An 18260-nucleotide genomic window follows, 5' to 3' on the forward strand; every position below is an offset into this window, starting at 1 on the left:
AAGAAAAGATGTTATGTGGACATGTGTCCGGAAATGCTTAATTTCCATGTTAGAGCTCATTTTAGTTTCGTCAGTATGTACTGTACTTCACTGCCAGTTGGCCCAATTGAAGGAAGGTAATGTTGACTTCGGTGCTTGTGTTGACATGCGACTCATTGCTCTACAGTACTAGCATCAAGCACATCAGTATGTAGCATCAACCGGTTAGTGTTCATCATGAATGTGGTTTTGCAGTCAGTGCAATATTTACAAATGCGGAGTTGGCACATGCCCATTTGATATATGGATTAGCACAGGGCAATAGTCGTGGCGCGGTACGTTTGTATCGAGACAGATTTCCAGAACGAAGGTGTCCCAACACGAATACGTTCGAAGCAATTGATCGGCATCTTAGGGAGCACGGAACATTCCAGCCAATGACTCGCGACTGGGGAACACCTAGAACGACGAGGACACCTGCAATGAACGAGGCAATTCTTCGTGCAGTTGACGATAACCCTATTGTCAGCATCAGAGAAGTTGCTACTGTACAAGGTAACGTTGACCACGTCACTGTATGGAGAATGCTACGGGACAACCAGTTGTTTCCGTACCATGTACAGCGTGTGCAAGCACTATCAACAGCTGATTGGCCTCCAAGGGTACACTTCTGCGAATGGTTCATCCAACAATGTGTCAATCCTCATTTCAGTGCAAATGTTCTCTATACGGATGAGGCTTCATTCCAATGTGATCAAATTGTAAATTTTCACAATCAACATGTGTGGGCAGACAAGAATCCGCACCCAATTGTGCAATCACGTCATCAACACAGATTTTCTGTGAATGTTTGAGCAGGCATTGTTGGTGATGTCGTGATTGGGCCCCATGTTGTTCCACTTACGCTCAATGGAGCACATTATCATGATTTCATACATTTCATACATACCTGTGCTGCTAGAACATGTGCCTTTACAAGTACAACACAACATGTGGTTCATGCACAATGGACCTCCTGCACATTTCAGTCAAAGTGTTTGTACTCTTCTCAACAACAGATTCGGTGACCGATGGATTGGTAGAGGCGGACCAATTCCATGGCCTCCACGCTCTCCTGACCTCAACCCTCTTGACTTTCATTTATGGGGGCATTTGAAAGCTCTTGTCTACGCAAACCTGGTACCAAATGCAGAGACTCTTCATGCTCATATTGTGGACGGCTGTGATATAATATGCCATTCTCCAGGGCTGCATCAGCGCATCAGGGATTCCATGCGACGGAGGGTGGATGCATGTATCCTTGCTAACGGAGGACATTTTGAACATTTCCTGTAACAAAGTGTTTGAAGTCACGCTGGTACGTTCTGTTGCTGTGTGTTTCCATTATACGATTAATGTGATTTGAAGAGACATAAGGATGATCTGATTTAGGGAAGGAGAGGGAAAGATGAAAGGATGTGGGTTTTAAGGGAAAGGGTAAGGAGTCATTCGAATCCCGGGAGGGAGAAGACTTACCTTAAGGGGAAAAAAGGACAGGTATACACTCGCGCACACACACACACATATCCATCCGCACATACATAGACACAATTTACATTCCCTCCGCAAACATGCCTTCACCCTAGTAAAACCTTTACAAATGTCTGCTTGTGTCTGTGTATGTGCGGATGGATATGTATGTGTGTGCAAGTGTATACCTGTCCTTTCTTTCCCTTAAGGTAAGTCTTTCCGCTCCCGGGATTGGAATGACTCCTTACCCTCTCCCTTAAAACCCACATCCTTTCGTCTTTCCCTCTCCTTTGCTCTTTCCTGAAGAAGCAACCATTGGTTGTGAAAGCTTGAATTTTGTGTGTGTGTTTGTGTATATTTATTCACACCTCATAGCATAAAGCAATCTGTGCTCATTCTCTAACTGTAAGGCAGTTGGCCATCTTTGTTGTTGTTGGGCGTACTGTGTCTTGCAGCCACCATCGATACTATGTGGCATGAAAAATCGCTGTCCTATTTAATGTTCTGTATGTTTGCCCAATTTCCAATATTATTCAATCAATATTAAAAACTTAACAGCCATTTAATGATACCTAGTTACTTTCTGCCCACTCTGTAATTATGATAATTTCCGGTGTATTCAGTTCTTTTTCACAGAATGTCACTATTCTCCCTTATGTACGTACATACATAATGATTTTTTTTATTAGTTGAATAATGATTAATTACAATTTTGGATTTTCCTTCCAATAATTAGTAAATTCATTCGCAGGATAAGGTGGATTTTTCTCCAGTATATCCCTGATTGTGTACTTAAAGATGTCAATGTTATTTATTTTGATGATACTGTTCAGAAGGCAACAGAATAGGTACATCCCCATGTATGTTTATATGTATACATTTGTTGCTGGTTAAAATGTTAAGCAGTTTCAATTATGATCTGCAGCTCATTCGTTGTTGGTATTGTGTTCACTCTCAAGAAATTTGAAGTCTACTTGTATGGTTCTAAGTTTCATCTAATCATAAATCACACACTATTGGTTGCCTTTTTAAACCCTTTCTCTTCAGGATGCAGGGCATCGTTCAAAGCAGGAAGCTCTCTCCCTCTTTCATTGTGATTATCAGATTCTTTACCAGCCAACAGCACAACACGCAAGACCGACTCCTTATCTGACCTTCCAACCGTGTCGCACATGGTGTTTGAACAGAATGAGTGGCTTTGTTTCTATTTAGACCAAACTGTGATTCCATCTGGACAAGACGACTTACCTGTTTTCAACTCTCTCAGTTGCTTCTCTAAGCCACAGATGTCAATTTCTACATCTTTCAACCGAGAGTCTGTACAACAGTCAAACTACACTGTTTCTATGATAGGGTGCTTGATTATTAGTCGAAGAAGGAACATATGACTGCATCCCAGTGACCATGGCTGTTATTATCCTCTAAGAAAGGCATGTCCACATCATAGTCAAAGCCACTGTAAAGAAACTTCTAAAAAAACAACTACTATGCATTGGGTCTAAAACAAAACATAGGGAAACAGATAGACATTGTATGAAGTGAATTTGGCAGTCACAAGGACAATGCATGAAGCCTTCAGTGTGTACCATATGAGAATCTTTTTGAAAGATTCCTCAGGACACCTAAGGAAATTCTGGTCTTATATGTGGCAGACAACAGCGAAGTGATGCTGCAACACTGAAAGCAAACAGGTCGTCGTGTGACTAGGGCCTCCCGCTGGGTAGACCATACGCTGGGTGCAAGTCTTTAGATTTGATGTCACTTCGGTGACTTGCGCATTGAAACAAACAGGTTCCAAAGTAGCAAAGTAGAGTTGTGTTTCTGACACCTCTGATTGTTTACTCTTAGTTTTAATTTTTTTCTCAATGTAAACTCTTTGGTTCAGCATTCTTGGTATTTATGAATGCTAATAATTAATAAAGGAATTTAGTGTTTTGCAAGCATTTTTTAGTGTGCATTACCTGCAGTAGATAAATAGTAACTTGGCTCCATCATTACAAACAAAGTACCAGTGTAAATAAAAACAACAATGGAAGACAGGAATTTATAAGGAGGGAGGTGATACAAGGTGCCCTGGTTGTCACTTCAGCGGCACATCAGTCACAAGTTTGATCTTGTGTTTGGCCCTCTGTGTACTGTCATTTTGGGCACAGAACCCAAAATCTTTGTTTGCACAAGTGAAAGCAATTTTTTCTACAGTCGAATAATGAACGATAAGGTAAAGATTGCCTTTGCGATCAGCCAACTTGACCAAAACTTCCCGTCTATGGTGGAAGATATGAGTCAACTTTGAAAATAGGTTTCAGGGCCGTAGAACATCAAATTATCCCGTTATTATATCATAAAGAGATGGAGCAATACCTCTCACAAAATCTCTGTCATTTAAGAAGCCTTGTATTTGAAATTAATGGTGGACTCATAGTCTTGGGTGTTGCGGACAAGTCACTTCCTGTACCAGTGTGGGAAATTCAGGAATGAAATTGATTTTAGATATAGTTGGTAGAGATTGCTGATCAAAAACATTCTCACTTCCATGAACCTAAGTTACAACGTTCCTTCATTAGTACGTAACAGTGACAACAGAAATAGCTGTGGAACTACAACACAAGAGCTGTACAGACATCCAAGAAGGGTTGCAACGAAGAACAGGCACGATATAACAGTTGTCATGCCATATATAGACTTCATGATGCAACAAGGAGAGACTTCCAACAGATGATGATATGTCCCCTAGATGACAGGTAGCATGCTTCTACTCCTCTAAGAACAACAGTGGCCCTCACCCACAATAATTCCAGATTGGCTGGTACCACAACCGGTTTGGTCAATGGGCAAAACAATGCTTACCACTATGTGACCCCAAACTTCCAGAGCAGCTGATGATAGGTGTGAGCCACTATGAAAATTATATGCAATGCTAGCACAACATACAATTAGATCATACCCTTAAATTGGCCCCCAGCATATTAGTAAACAGTCATTTAGGTGCATGTTTGAAGAAACCAGAATGATAGATCTCAAATGCGGTGATAAGACAGACAAGACGGTACAATACATTTTTTCACAGACTCTCTGAATTAGACATATTTCCATGTTGCAAATTCCTGATAGACATGGGCTTGGATGCTTCATTGTTCTCACTCAAGCTGGTATGAGTTCAAAGACAACCAACACTGCCACAGTCCTCTGCTGCTAACAACTTCAGTAATTAAGACGTTCGGTGAGACTACAACTAGACTTCAGTCTTGGCAAAAATTTTCGGTGGAAATTTATTGTAGACATATTAGAGTCAATAAATAGTTCAGATTTCCTAGCTCATTTCAATTTGCCACCTGATGTCAGCAATGACAGTTTAAGCAACAGCACTTCAGGTGGAATCACTTATGGCATCCAGTTACCTCACCCAACAAGAGACGTACAAGAGCTGAAAAGAGTTTTTACACAGCTGCTTCAACAGTTTCATTAATCACTACACCACACAGAGAGAAGAAAGCCCTAATATTCAACACAAGACATTTTATAAAGACTACTCCAGGCTCACCAGTACCTGAACACCTGCAGAAACTACCACCTGATTGTCTGGCAATAGCCAAACAGGAATTTGACAAGCTGTTATGAGATGTCAGTCGCCGGGCATTCCCATTGCCTTTGTTCTCCAAGAATGATACAACTTTCAGACCATGTAGTGACTACTGGTCACTAAAAACAAGCAGAATAACAGATAAGTGATCTTTGGAAAATTTGCTAAAATTTGACAATTTGTTAGCAAGATCACATTTTTTAGCATAGTGAATTGTGCAAGAGCTTATATGCAGATTCCAGTAGCAGCAGAGGACACCACCAAGACTGCCTTAACTGCTCCTTTAGGTCTTTTTGAAAATGTTTACATATCTTTTGTACTTAAAAACAGAACTCAGACATGGCATAGATTTATTGGCAAAGTTTCGCATGGGCTTTATTTCTGTTTCGTTTAAATTGAAGATATACTTTAGTTTCTAAAACGGCAAGCAAACATGCACAGCATCTGAGACAGGTTTCATAACATCTCAGTGACTATAGCTTAACCACCAATAACAAAAAGTGTCTGCTAGAACAAAATGCAGGAGATTTGTTAGAACATTTGCTTACAGCACCAGGAACTTTTCCTTTACTGGAAAAGGTGGTAGTTATATATCAAGTACCACTTCCTGCTAAACAAGAATTATGGAGATTCTGGTAAATTTATACTGTTGACATTTACTAGGGGCAGTGGTGCTACACGAAACTCTTATAGTAGCACTCCAAGGCACCAACATCAAAAGAAACTACAGCATCATTTTATTGCCAGAAATGCAACAGGTGTTCAAGTCAATGAAAGAAAGTGTGGTCAATGCAATATTTTTAATTCGACGTTTTCACCTGGAATTTATGGATATTGTGTATATACCAATCAAACAGCAATGGTGCAGTTTTGCAGCATAACTCTGCTTGGCAGATTCTTGCATTTTGTGCAGAGAAAAGGAAGATACTGAACTTCAAGCTGCTTTATGGCTACTAGCACCTGCCACCATTTTTACACAGGCTGTAATGCTCCACACGTACCTCCTAGGCAGTTCCTATGGCCACCACAGTGCAGCAAGATTATGCTGTGCATTTGAGGCCATGGGCGTTGTTGCCCACGCAGTACTAGGTGGAGGTGAGGCTGTGTGGAGTTCTTTTGTCTGCACTTTGGTGTTTTCTTTTGTTTTTAAAGAAAAATTCAGGAATTTGGAAGTAGGAAATTATAAGTTTTATGGTATAAGTTAAAAAGAGTATTAAAGAAAACAGGAAAGAGTAGATAGAGAAATCCCTTCACCAACACCATGTGTGGAAGGAGATTTGGCATTGAACTTCAAGTCCAGCATCCCTATGTGGCGCTACCCATTTTAGTATTATCCCCATGAACATCTCTCTTCGGGAACTTCAAGAAAACTCGATCTGTTCAGTCAATGTGCATCTAATATATGTTGGTGTTGCTTGTTAGAGTGCTCTGTGAGTGGATGTCTGTTATATTACATAACTAATGATGTAAATAAAATAGAAAGAAACTTCCACATGGGAAAAATATATTAAAAACAAAGATTCCAAGACTTACCAAGTGGGAAAGCACCGGTAGGCAGGCACAATAAAAAAACACACAAACACACACACAAAATTTCGAGCTTTCGCAACTGGCGGTTGCTTCGTGTCTGTATATGTATGTATGGATGTGTGTGTGTGTGTGTGTGTGTGTGTGTGTGTGTGTGTGTGTGTGTGTGCGTGCGCGAGTATATACCTATCCTTTTTTCCCCCTAAGGTAAGTCTTTCCGCTCCCGGGATTGGAAGGACTCCTTACCCTCTCCCTTAAAACCCACATCCTTTTGTCTTTCCTTCTCATTCCCTCTATCCTGACGAAGCAACCACCAGTTGCAAAAGCTCGAAATTTTGTGTGTGTGTTTTTTTATTGTGCCTGTCTACCGGCACTTTCCCGCTTGGTAAGTCTTGAAATCTTTGTTTTTAATATATATTACATAACTGCTACTACTACTACTACTACTATGTCAGTTAGCAAAAAATTCTGCACTGTTTAGAACAATATCCTGCCCCAATGTAATCTAACAAAGTTATATACTATTATTATATAGCTAAAGGAGAAATAACAAGCCACCACTAACCTATTATTACCATGTAAAACATTTTTGTAGAATAAAACTAGATATTTTTTTGGATTGTGAACCCATTAATTTTGTATAACTGCATAATATACATGATCTGTTTCTGTTGTGTATTTGCACTCTTTGATTTTACTTGGTTTTTTTATTTATTAAATTAAATTTATATTACATTCATATTATTAGATTTACAATGATATGTTCAATTATGTAACTACTTAACAATGTTGGGTAGAGGTTAAATGGATACTAGAAAAATATTTATCTGTGGACTTTTCCACCTGCTTCTACCTTTACTTACATTCAGTTATAATAAGATATAAATTTCAATCTTTGATTAACAATCACATGAGTAGTTGTACATATTTTATTGATAATATAATGTAAATGGACAGATTTAAAAAATCTACTCACCAAGTGGCACCAGGAGAACACACACACACAAAAGGATTTAATTTTCACAAGCTTTAGGAGCCAATGGCTCCTTTTTCTGGCAGAAGAACTGAAGGGGAAGGAAGATGTGTGAAGGGAAAGGACTGTAGAGGTTTAGGGAAAGGGGTACAGTTTAGAAGTCACCCAGAACCCCAGGGGAGACTTCTTGGATGGGATGATAAGGAAAGACATCCCTTCTCACCATGTCCATCTCTCAACATATTATGCAATGGAGTTCCTATTACTGCAAATATGCTGTCCCCGTATGGCCAGGCTATGTGAAGGGATTTTTGGCGTGGAAGACATGACAGCTGTCAAAATACTAATGTGTAAGTGTCTTTTCCTTGTGGTTGTTTGCAGTTTAACATGCCACTTTATGGTGAGTAGCAATTTAGCTTTTCCTGATATTATTACAACATAAGAAGGTATTTAGAACAATGAGCTCCCCCCATACATTATCAGCACTGACACCAAAAACATTGATCATATGAAACCAAGCTTCCACCTTCCTTCCATATATACTAAATAAAACTGTAAAACCCTGTACAAGCTAATCTCCAAAACTACTGGATCAATTTTCATGGAGTTTTCACAGGTAACTGGAGTGTACCTTGGAGCAACGTACATGCCTTATTTTATCAAAACCATATCATGAAAAAAATTCATAATTTAAAGTTTTATAATTGTCTGCTCAGCTTAGTAGTTTGGATATTTAATCATCACAGAGTAGTGCACCAAAGAACCAATAGAGGGCAGTGTTAGTTTTATAGTATACCAAAGAACCAATAGATGGCGCAGTTAACATTTTAATTAGTGACATATGTATTTTTGGAAGTTTGTATCAGTGACATAATTGAGTCCCAAAACCTTATCTTCATGAATACAAACTGACATTGAGTTTACTTGGCTAGAATATATGAATTTACTGATTTTCATTGTTGATTAAAACTTAATGAAATTGCACTGCTTCTTTCAATGGGTTTTATTTATATTCTTTGCTTGGAAACATGAATTTATTACATTTGCTTTGTGATTTGGTTACCTACTCATTACATTTCAATTTCATTTTGTTTCACAATAAATATCCTACAAAACGGCCAAGTCTTCCCCAATACACCAGAATGACTAAAAGACTGAGGACTATGCAGTGTCAAAAATCCAATGAAGATCATGAAGTGAGACCTCTGCAGTTCAAGAACATCAGTTTTAATATGAATTTTCCAGAATAAGCAAACATCACAAAAACAAAAAATTCTATAATTTTCTAGAAATGATAAACACTAAGTATCAAATCATTACTGGTCACCAGATCTGAAATGGTGACTTGCAATATGGCAACCGGTGACATTAATTGCTGTTCCACACATAATGCAGTGAAGCTCATGGAATTGTTCCCTCTTCTGGAGAAACAATGAACTGCTGTTTTGTAAGTTCTCATTGAAGACAACTACAGCATCCTAAATCTAGATTGTCAGTGGTCATCTGTATGACAGCACTCATGTTTGGGCCATGTCTTCACACCCTGTTTACTGTAATAAGCATTGTAGTTCTCGATAATTGAGAGGACCTGTAGTTTCCTTGAATGTGACATGCCTATCTTTAATCTGCAGTTCAGGACTGTAATAAGGTTCCACACAGAGCATATGCACAATGTCAGGGCACTTTTGTCTTCTTGATATTTTGTTGATATCCAACAAATGACAAAGTACACAATATGGCCCAAATTAGAATTTTAGTAACTTTTCTCATAATCCAACTTTCCACATGGGCATGAAAACCCATAAAAGTCTTCTGTACTGTAGCTTGTTAGGCAATGCTTGGCATTATAGTGCTCTTGATCCTTCTCTTAGACATCCAGAGACGTTACATGAACCAACTGTCTTGCTTCTTCACTCCCAGTGATTAGGTGTTTCACATAGTTATCCTGATTATCATCTGGTTAAAATAAGAACGGTGTATCAATTGTCATTTTGGCCTGATGACCGTGAAGCAGCAAGAACAGTGTGAAACCTGAAGTGTCTTGCTCTGCTGTATTTATGCAAATGTCACAAATGGCAGTATTGTATTCAAATCTCTCTGACATCATCTGATAACATAGTGTTAAAGTGTTCAGTGAGGCATTCGTTTGTGGTAGTAGGCAGTTTTAAATTTGTAGGTGATGTTGCTATGTGGAATTACCTCTGATATTAGTCTTTACTGGAAAACTTTTCCACAACAAGAGATCATTACACAGGGTGCTCTGTGCTTCAAAATGTGCTGTTCTGCAAGGTACCTAGCAATTTCTGGCACTTTGGCAGTGAGCATGCTTTGGTGATAATATAATGGGTGTAGTCATTGCAGACTATTATCCAGCACTACCCATTTGTTGACTCTGGGAACCTCCCCCTTCTGATCTTTCTGAAAAATATGGTGTCTCCCTTCAGTAGTTGACGCAAGAGATGTGGAATTATGTAGTATAAGCACCTTCCAAGAAAACTTCTGACATTGAAAACATGACAAAAAGTTAGAAAATTTGTGACTGCTCTTATTTTCTCTGGATCAGAGCAGTCTCCATTGCTATTAACTAGGTGCTCCAAAGTTTTTATTTCTTGGGCAACAAAGGAGCAATTTTTTGGATTCAAGCAGAAGCCTGCCACCTGAACACACTTCAACATGGTGGTAAGTTGGCTTCCGCCTTAGAGAGAGAGAGAGAGAGTAAGCTCTGAATGTTTGAAGGATGGGGAAGGAAATCGGCCGCACCCGTTCAATCTGATAGCAAAGACAAGTATTCCATTTAATGTGTTTAAGCAGGTTGTCCATCATGTACTTGCAGGTGAATGGAGAATTACAATCTAAATGGCATACCTTTGAACTCATACAGGCCTTCAGGTATTATGAAGGCAATCTTGTCCCAGTCAGTCATGTCACCACTGATATATCAGCAGCATGTCTTCAAATCCAAAGTTGAGAAAAACTTTGCTCAGGAAGTTTAGGATGAAATGAATGTGAGGTAATAGGTACACTACTTCTTTTGTGATTTTATTCAGCCTTCAGTAGTTGATGCAGAAATGCTACGTGCCATCTTCCGCAAGAACTGTGGGAGAGGGCCTAGGGCACTCTGCAAGTTTAATCCTGCAGCACTTCTCCACCTTCTCCTGAATTGTGCATTGTTCAGCCCCATAAGATCATATATGAGTGCTGGAAAATTGGTGAACGAGCCCCAATTTTTATACAGTGTGTTAGCATGGGCCACTTAGAGGACTTTTCTCCACTCAATTCAAAATCATCCGAAAAATGGTGCCGAAGATATAACACTTGGTGATGTTATTCCTCAGTTAATTTAATAAGCAGCTTCCTATACTGTGTTGCCTATAGTGACAATGGAGCACAATTCTTCATTGATGGCACTGATCTACCAATCCTTGACTTGTTCAGCTGTTTCTGTGCATGCACCTTTATGGATGACTGCTTTGCTCATTAACAATTCGTGATCCAGTTTTCCTTGATGACCAGCTCCAAAGCTTATGATCATTATTGGTATGCAGATTTCTTTTATGAGGCTGAGTAGCTTCTTGCAACCAACAAAGGCATCACAATTTAACTGTGCAGCTTCTTGTCATCCTCAATCTATGACTGCTTGAGAAGGCTGCAAGAAGTCACATCCAGAAGTAATATCATGACTGCATTCTGTTAAAATGACAAATTCAAATGGCTTTCTTTGTCAATGATTGTTATTCCTACAATATGTGTTTATGTCAGCAGGACATATTTCCTATTTATAGCCTTCAGCAGAGTTGCTTTTGTTATCACGTTTTCTTTAGTTGGTGACAATAAGCATTCAACGTTACAGAAAAAGAACCCCATGAGCTAACAAGCGCCAGGAGTGGTTGGATGGTGGGCAAGAGAATCAAGTCAAGGAGTAAAGGAAACAATGTACGTTAATGTCAACAAACACCAGTTTAATTCACTTACAGAAGGTACTCAATATAACCACCACCAACTTCAATACATTTGTGTATCACCAAATGATGTCTTGGCATATCCTTGTCCCCCTTGCTCACTGAACATGACATCAATGGATTTGCATTTCTGCAGATACATGAAAATCTTGGTGTACAAGACACCCATGGAGTCACTACAAGACCTTGTGGCACAAATCCAAGTAGCAGCTGGACTCATATGTGATATGTGGCGATCTTTTCAATCATTAGGGAAGACATCGTCAGGTGATCCACAAAATATATCAAATCTGGTGGCTGTCACCCAGTGATGTTAACTGTTACTCCACAATGATGTAGCCCAGCTCACAGCAATAACCATTAAGATCTAAGAAAAGAGGTGATAAGTTTGGCAACTTATTTTAAATGTTCAGAATGTAAAACTGTGGACCTCACAAAGTGCAGAAAATTAGTATCCTAAGACTATAACATCAATGAGCCACAAATGGAATCAGTTAACTCATGTATGGATATGTAAAGGAATGATCGCATAGCCTGAGTCACAGGTAAGGCAGATGGCAGACTTTGGTTAGTTGGGAGTGTACTGGGAAATTGGGCTTGCTACAAATGACTTGTCCATCCCACCTTAGAGTATTGCTCAAGTGTGTGGGATCCGTACCAAATAGGACTAACAGGGGAAACTGAATGCAAATGATGAAGGGCACCTTGAATGGTCACAGATTCATTTCAGTCACTTGGGCTTGTCATAGAAATGTTAATGAACATGAATTGCCAGACACTTGAAGATGCCAATTACCCTGGAAATGCCTACTTCACAAGTTTCAAGACCCAGTATGAAGAAACGAATCTCGATATGTATTTAATTCTCCTCTGTGTCACTCCCACAGGACCATCAACACAAGATTATACCAATTACAGTATGTGCAAAGACATTTAAGCAGTCATTCTTCCTGTGGCCCACAGGCAACTGGGATGGGAAAAACTGAAATATTTGGTACGACACCATGCTAAGTAGCCTCTATAATGCACTTCACAGTAGTCTGCAGAGTTTGTATGTGGATTTACAAGGAAGTGGAACACATGGTTGCTGAGAATGTTGAAATAAACTTCCTGATTCATGAAACTTCCTGGCAGATTATAACTGTGTGCCCGACTGAGACTCGAACTCGGGACCTTTGCCTTTCGCGGGCAAGTGTTCTACCAACTGAGCTACCGAAGCACGACTCACGCCCGGTACTCACAGCTTTACTTCTGCCAGTACCTCGTCTCCTACCTTCCAAACTTTACAGAAGCTCTCCTGCGAAACTTGCAGAACTAGCACTCCTGAAAGAAAGGATATTGCGGAGACATGGCTTAGCCACAGCCTGGGGGATGTTTCCAGAATGAGATTTTCACTCTGCAGCAGAGTGTGTGCTGATATGAAACTTCCTGGAAGATTAAAACTGTGTGCCCAACCGAGACTCGAACTTGGGACCTTTGCCTTTCGCGGGCAAGTGCTCTACCAACTGAGCTACTGAAGCACGACTCATGCCCAGTAATCACAGCTTTACGTCTGCCAGTACCTCGTCTCCTACCTTCCAAACTTTACAGAAGCTCCCCTGCGAAACTTGCAGAACTAGCACTCCTGAAAGAAAGGATATTGCAGAGACATGGCTTAGCCACAGCCTGGGGGATGTTTCCAGAATGAGATTTTCACTCTGCAGCGGAGTGTGCGCTGATATGAAACTTCCTGGCAGATTAAAAGTTTTCTTCTGCGACGAGGTACTGGCAGATGTAAAGCTGTGATTACTGGGCGTGAGTCGTGCTTCGGTAGCTCAGTTGGTAGAGCACTTGCCCGCGAAAGGCAAAGGTCCCGAGTTCAAGTCTCGGCCGGGCACACAGTTTTAATCTGCCAGGAAGTTTCATATCAGCACACACTCCACTGCAGAGGGAAAATCTCATTCTGGCTTCCTGATTCATGTTCATGGTAACAGGAGTGAGTGGCAGCCAAGCAATGGTAGGAGAAATACCCTCAAAAAATCAAAATTCAGTCTAAGCTATGTCCTCCGCACACTGTCAGTTAAAACACCTCATTGGACCATCAGTGCAGCCAGTTCCCTGCACAACTTGAAAAAAGGCAATATTGTGACTGTACACATCTCCAGTCAGCTACTGTCCAGCTTCTGTTTTGTCTGGTCTGCTGGAGATATTTAGGTTTTTGTGACACAAGATACCAGACTCCAAATGTTCACTGCATGTAGTTCCCATCACATTATTTGCTTGGAAACTAGTTGATATGGATAGTGATAGCAGCAATTTCTACTGTGTTAGAAACCAGCTGCCATCAAGAAGACATGAGACTCTTATCTGCTCTCTATCAGTTAAGCTCTCTTTATAACCATTCTTAACCCTTGAGTGAATGTTCCAGTTTGTACAACACTATTGGGCACATGTGCACATGTAAAGAAAGCTGTCTTTATATTTCCAAGATAAACATATATGCACAAAAATCAAGGTTTTATCTTAGTTTAATTAAACGAGGATGAAATAAACTACATCATAAAAGCAAAATCACTGTTTAATAAAATAAACTTTCATTATATCACTCTGTTGCCACACGAAAGTGTTACCCCACAGTAATGACCCACTCAGCATGTTAAACAGAGCAGCTGAATCTGATACTAGCCAACCATTTATTTGTTGCTAATTATATCGTAAACAATTACCTTGTTGTGAGATTGTGCTGTTAGCTCTGAATCTGAGTCATTTCCTTGCACAGATTGTAAATTTTTTCCTTGTGTAGCATGCTGTTTATTGTATATTACTGCTGCTCACTTGGAAGTATGGCAGCATAACTTAGCACTGTGTTAGCTGAAGCAATAATGAAGAATAGGAATGTGCTTGCAATAGTAAAAGGACAACAGAATGGTACAAGACAATGCTATTTGTGGATCATACACTTTATACATAGGCGTGCCCACTCAAGAGTTAAACCATGTTATGTGGCTGTGAATGGTACGTCAATTTTTGAAGGCACACTGGACAATCACACATCAATAATTTGGCACACTCCGTCCATGGTGCAGCCAAGTGCATGTCAATACACTATAGCTCCTTACTATCGTTTGTCACTCACTATATTGCCCTGTTAGAGTTTTGATTCCTTACATCTATGGTGTTCAAAAGTGATGAATATTCTTTTAAGGTGTAACTTAATATTTTGTCTCTCAAGCTCATGTCAATTTCACTGCTATCTTTAACTCTGACTTACTTACATGATGGGAAAGGGATCACTCTAGTACAGGGAAACGGTATTGAATTATTAGAATTCACATCAGAGAAGAAAATTTTAGTAGCAACAGTAAAAACTTTTGAGTTGCTAATCTATTTATATGAAGCGCAAAAGTAGCACATGAAGTGACATATTTGTAAGGAGTGTCCAGACTTGATGCTGTGTGATATTAATTTTTATTTCTTTCCTTTTCACTACACATCTGTGTTGGCTAAACTGCCATTATCGAGAGATCTGTGGTACAACATCAATGACATTATTTTCGTTATTCATTTTTGTGTTATATCATAACATTTGAGCATGGTTTGCTACTTACACATATATTGTCTAGATGGCCTGTCATACATACACCATCATCTGCAACTGTATTTGGACTGTAGTTCTATATTTGCTGAATTTAGGTAGTAATTAATTTGTTATGACAGTACTTTGACAATTTTTGGGGTATGATGTATGTTTACAAATTATAAGCACTACTATAAAGATGACACACAATTTGGTTGTGCATGTGTCTATGGTTGCTATATGTCTGTGGCAGTCTACGTTTATAGTGGTTGTAGGGCCTATTAACATGCAAGTATTCTATGGTTGGCGTATGTTTATAGAAGTCTATGTTTATAATGATCATAGTTGCTAGAACACACACACACACACACACACACACACACACACACACACACACACACAGTGCTTATACTTTGTAGACATACAATATCATTGCTGCAACTGTGTTTCAGTGACAGTCCACATACAGTTGTTAATGATGTTAGACGTATTCAGTCCATCTAGACAATATATACATAAGCAGCAACTTATGCTCAATGTTTTACCAGAATAGAAACATGATAATGAAAATAATGTCACCCACACACAGGTCACTTGATAATGGCAATTTAGCCGAAACAGATTTGTAGTGAAAGGGAAAGAAATTGAAATTAATATCACATAGAAAGAAGTCTGGAATCTCCTTACAAATATGTCACTTGTTCACTTGTACTAAGCTGCAGGGCCTACAGAACATAAAGTATATACATGAATGCAGGGCCTACAGAGCATAAAGTATATACATGAATTAATGTAAACTAGCAATCACAGCAGCTAAAGCAATCACCAGAAAATAAAAAGCTGAAATTAAAGTGTATATCAGTAACTTAAGACAAATAACTTACAATTTTTCTATATACTCTATTATTTTCATTACATCCTGTCCATAGCCAAAAGAAAATGCAACATGAGCAAGACTTGCAGCTGTCACACACTGTAAAGCATGCAGTTTTTGCAATTCTTTGTCTATTTCTTTCTGTGTTTTACTGTGGTTACACGACTGTGTTTCCAAACGTCTTTCTGATTTGTCTGCAGGTAGTTTCGTAGATGAACTGCAGCTTTCATTATCATTATTACTTTCAGTCTTCCAATTCTCAAACACATTCCTTTGTGCAGTATTTGTGTCTGTCCATTCACAATGTGTCTTCATATCAAATAATTTTGCAAACAGTTCCTTATCTTCTACATCATTCTTAAGGGGAAATTCCATAACTGCTTTTCTGTGATTTATACACCTGCATTATAATGCAAAAAATTAGTTATAATTAAACCCACGAATTTATAAAACCAGTAATTTTTTTGTTATTTCTTTTAATCAGAATAAAAAAATTAATTAAGAGCAAGCAGTTTTAACAATATATTGAAACATATTAGAATCCTATATATACTATACTTTTCACACACGAGTTTACAAGTATACAGGAGAAGAAATCCTACAGTGTGGTAACCTCTCATGTCACCATAGATGGCCAACATTGAAATATTTGATAAGTAATTGAAAGGATGTTCAACTGAGAATATTTATGGTAAGTTGCCCTCACATGGAAAGTGCCATTAACTGAAATGTGTTTACCACAAAATAACATGACACAAGAATGATGAAAATAAATTGTACTTTGACACATATGAACAAAAATGAAATTTAGTTTTAGACATTCATAACTGAATTGACTAACAATGTCAAAAATGAAGTACGACATAGTGAAAAAAAGGAAATTCAGTCCATCCCTCTCAACACAAATACTAAAAGGTAGATAAAGGACAAGAACTATCAATGGATTTTACAGTTAAGGTTAAACTTCTTGTGAAATTAATAGCATGCTAAACACAATTAATGGAACAAAAGACACTAAGAGCCAATGAATTTTACAATTTGTAACTTTCACATTCACCTGTACACTTACAATACCTCCAAAACTATACCATGATAACTGTTCTAAAACATTCTTCAGATGTGGATACAATGAATTAACAGAAGCTGCAATAACAACTCAAGAATTTTTCTTGAGCTAATTACTCAGAAAAATAGTTAGATGTGTCAACTGCCATAACAATACATTAAAGTGTATCCCCCAAATAATTTAGGGAGTAGTTTGAACAAATCCACAAATTTTATAAAGTTATATCACATCTGTCTCTTCATATGTTGTAAAGTAGAGGGCAGATTTGCTCAGAACCAGCATCTGCCCTAATGTTGAGATTTTTAAGCCACAAACACTACATATTAGTGAATCATCTTGTCAGAGCAGAGCAGGAAGCTGTGTACCATTGGACAGTGTCCTATATGCAGACAAATGAGAAGAATCTCATTTTCATCTCAAAAGGAGAAACGCCAAGTAATGTCTTTATGAGTGACATCCTATTGTCCAGCATTTTCCGCCATTTTCCTACATAGTGGAAATGCAGCAAGTTTCTGAAATTAACTTGTCCATGCAATTTGCAGAAGAAAACTTGTGCAAGTTTTTGTTCTAATGTAAACACCTCAGCAAATGCTTCAAGAAGTTACCTACTACTAAACACATCCCTTTAGATGTGGCACTAACTATATCTTGGATCAAACATGAGACCCTGTACCATCACAACCTTTAAAATTTAGCCCACTGTCCTTCATTAACAAATCAAGTAAGTACATATATGGCACAAATGGCTAAAATCAACACACACACACACACACACACACACACACACACACACACACACACACCAGTGGCAGCTGTCAAAGTGCAGGTATTGCTGGTGCTTAATAGGCTTGATATTGATGGAGGTACTGATGAAGCCATCTTTGAGGTGGAGGCCAACATCTAGGAAGATGGCTTCTTGGGTTAGTAGGACCAGGTGAAGTAAATGGGGGAGAAGTTGTTAAGGTTCTGGAACGCCCTCAATCCAGATCACAAAGATGTCACCAATGAATCTAAGACAGGTGAGGGTTTTAGGGTTCTGGGTTTTTAGGAAGGATTCCTCTAGATGGTCCATGAATATGTTGGCATAGCTTGGTGTCGTGAAGGTGCCCATAGCCATACCCCAGATTTGTTCATGGGTAATGGCTTCAAAGGCAAGCAAATAGTTGGTCATGGTGACTAGGAAGGAGGTTGTTAGTTTGGACAGGTATTGTTCAATACCAGTAAGGCCACGGGCATT

At 38.9% G+C, this 18260-nt stretch overlaps 1 protein-coding gene and 1 non-coding gene across 6 annotated transcripts in view; one reads left to right on the forward strand and one right to left on the reverse strand.

Annotated features, from left to right (window-relative positions):
* The window catches only part of LOC126272343 (uncharacterized), a 313886-nt gene that overhangs the window by 111744 nt on the left and 183882 nt on the right, over nt 1-18260 (reverse strand). For all 5 annotated transcript variants that reach the window (XM_049975141.1, XM_049975140.1, XM_049975138.1 and 2 more), the window contains one exon: nt 15968-16357. In XM_049975141.1, the coding sequence (XP_049831098.1) occupies nt 15968-16357 (390 nt within the window). The remainder of the gene's footprint in view (nt 1-15967; nt 16358-18260) is intronic.
* Trnas-cga (transfer RNA serine (anticodon CGA)) lies at nt 13330-13404 on the forward strand. The gene has a single exon. It is a non-coding gene; the product is annotated as a tRNA-Ser (tRNA).

This window comes from Schistocerca gregaria, chromosome 5 (genome assembly GCF_023897955.1).
Source record: "Schistocerca gregaria isolate iqSchGreg1 chromosome 5, iqSchGreg1.2, whole genome shotgun sequence".
In the NCBI taxonomy this organism is placed as follows: Eukaryota; Metazoa; Arthropoda; class Insecta; order Orthoptera; family Acrididae; genus Schistocerca; species Schistocerca gregaria.